Source organism: Sinocyclocheilus anshuiensis, unplaced genomic scaffold (assembly GCF_001515605.1).
Source record: "Sinocyclocheilus anshuiensis isolate Anshui unplaced genomic scaffold, SAMN03320099.WGS_v1.1 scaffold601, whole genome shotgun sequence".
NCBI lineage: Eukaryota > Metazoa > Chordata > Actinopteri > Cypriniformes > Cyprinidae > Sinocyclocheilus > Sinocyclocheilus anshuiensis.
Window position 1 is genome coordinate 757783 of NW_015536496.1, and position 1489 is coordinate 759271.

Here is a 1489-nt window from a genome sequence, read left to right on the forward strand (position 1 = left end):
GCACAGAGAGATTTGAGAGTGCACAGGACACAGTTTGAGTGAGAGGAGAGACACGTTTTAAGTGCGCGCACTCTCCGGGCGAGAGCAGCGTGTATCTGAGCGAGCGGAGAGATTCGCGCTCGCGCATTATATTAATGTGCTATTGTGCTACAATAATGCGCTCTCGACATTTGTCATTAAAATAACGCCATATTAGGGATTTGGGATTAGGGAAGTTCGCGAGTGCGTTGTAACCTATTGTGCGTTATGGAAGAAAGAAACACACAATGCAGGTCACCATCAACCTATGTATTAATGTTAATGTTTTTTTCTGCTGTAAAGTTGGGTATTTTAACATGGGGATTCTATGGGATTGACTCCCTTTTGCAGCCAGCCTCTAGCGGCCAGTTGATGAATTACAGTTTTTCCTTGTTGGCTTCACGAGAGAGAGCGGGAGGCGCTTGGTTTTCCCCCAGCATATACACACGAGTGCAGGGGCAGAGGAAACCCCGAATCAGAGTCTTAAAGCTACAGACACCCAGACCATTACAGCGTGTCTAAAAGTGAACTAGAACGCAGCCATATAGTCTATGGTTGAGACAGAACGATTCAAGTAGGTGATCATGTTAATGTGCATGTGTCGAGCTCGTCCGTCCGTGCTCATCCGTGGTTGAGTGTACTTTGAAAGCTGTGTAGACGCGGCTGTGCGCGAGACGGAACGGAACGCGGAAAGTGAAGTTTACCCGTATACCACAACAGCCATCTACTTTTCTATATAAGTGACAGTACGGCGCAATTCAGGGCTGTTGTTTGCAACAATCACAGTTTAGATTTGTGTATATTACATACATTAAATAGATCATTTCTGTGAGTGTAATTATCGTTACAATACTTTATCCCATTATTCTATGCAGTACTTACCTTCAGTTGGTTTTGATCCACTTCCTCCCATTTGCAATCTTGTGTCGTGTAAACAGAGTAATGCTAAGAATCACAGAACTACATTTACTGTCTTGTGTTCCTGAAGTATGTGCAGGCGTGATGTGATGGCAGCTCTCGTCAGAGGGTATATTTATACATGCAGGTCTAACTTTCAGTTTCACTTTAAATAACAGATTGGAAAGGAAAAAGATGTTTCGTTTTTTTGATACAAGCTTCGAAGCCTTGGTGTTGAACGTCACATCACTACGAACCACTGAATCTATTGGGAGCCATAGAAGTACATACACATATACACTTATAATAAGTGCAATTGCACCAAGCACATCACATTCTATTACTCATTCATCCATGCTTCCTTTTGAATGAATGACTGAATAATTCCTGCCCACTAAAAGCTACACGGATATATTTGCTTACCTCAACAGGCCTATCTATGTAAACGATTTAGAAAAATTTCCGTCGATTCACACTTTATATCATCGCCACGATATGTATTGTCATATCACCCAGCCCTAGCAATTTTTGGTCATACCGCCCAGCACTAATCTCTGCCCTAAACATACATGTG

At 42.5% G+C, this 1489-nt stretch overlaps 1 protein-coding gene across 1 annotated transcript in view; it reads right to left on the minus strand.

The window, feature by feature from the left end:
* Positions 1 to 1084, minus strand: part of LOC107686971 (interferon-induced protein 44-like) — a 5153-nt gene extending 4069 nt beyond the window's left edge. Inside the window, exon 1 of the mRNA XM_016484095.1 lies at positions 901 to 1084. Within this exon, the coding sequence (XP_016339581.1) occupies positions 901 to 931 (31 nt within the window). The 5' untranslated portion in view covers positions 932 to 1084. The remainder of the gene's footprint in view (positions 1 to 900) is intronic.
* Between the last annotated feature and the right edge of the window lie 405 nt (positions 1085 to 1489).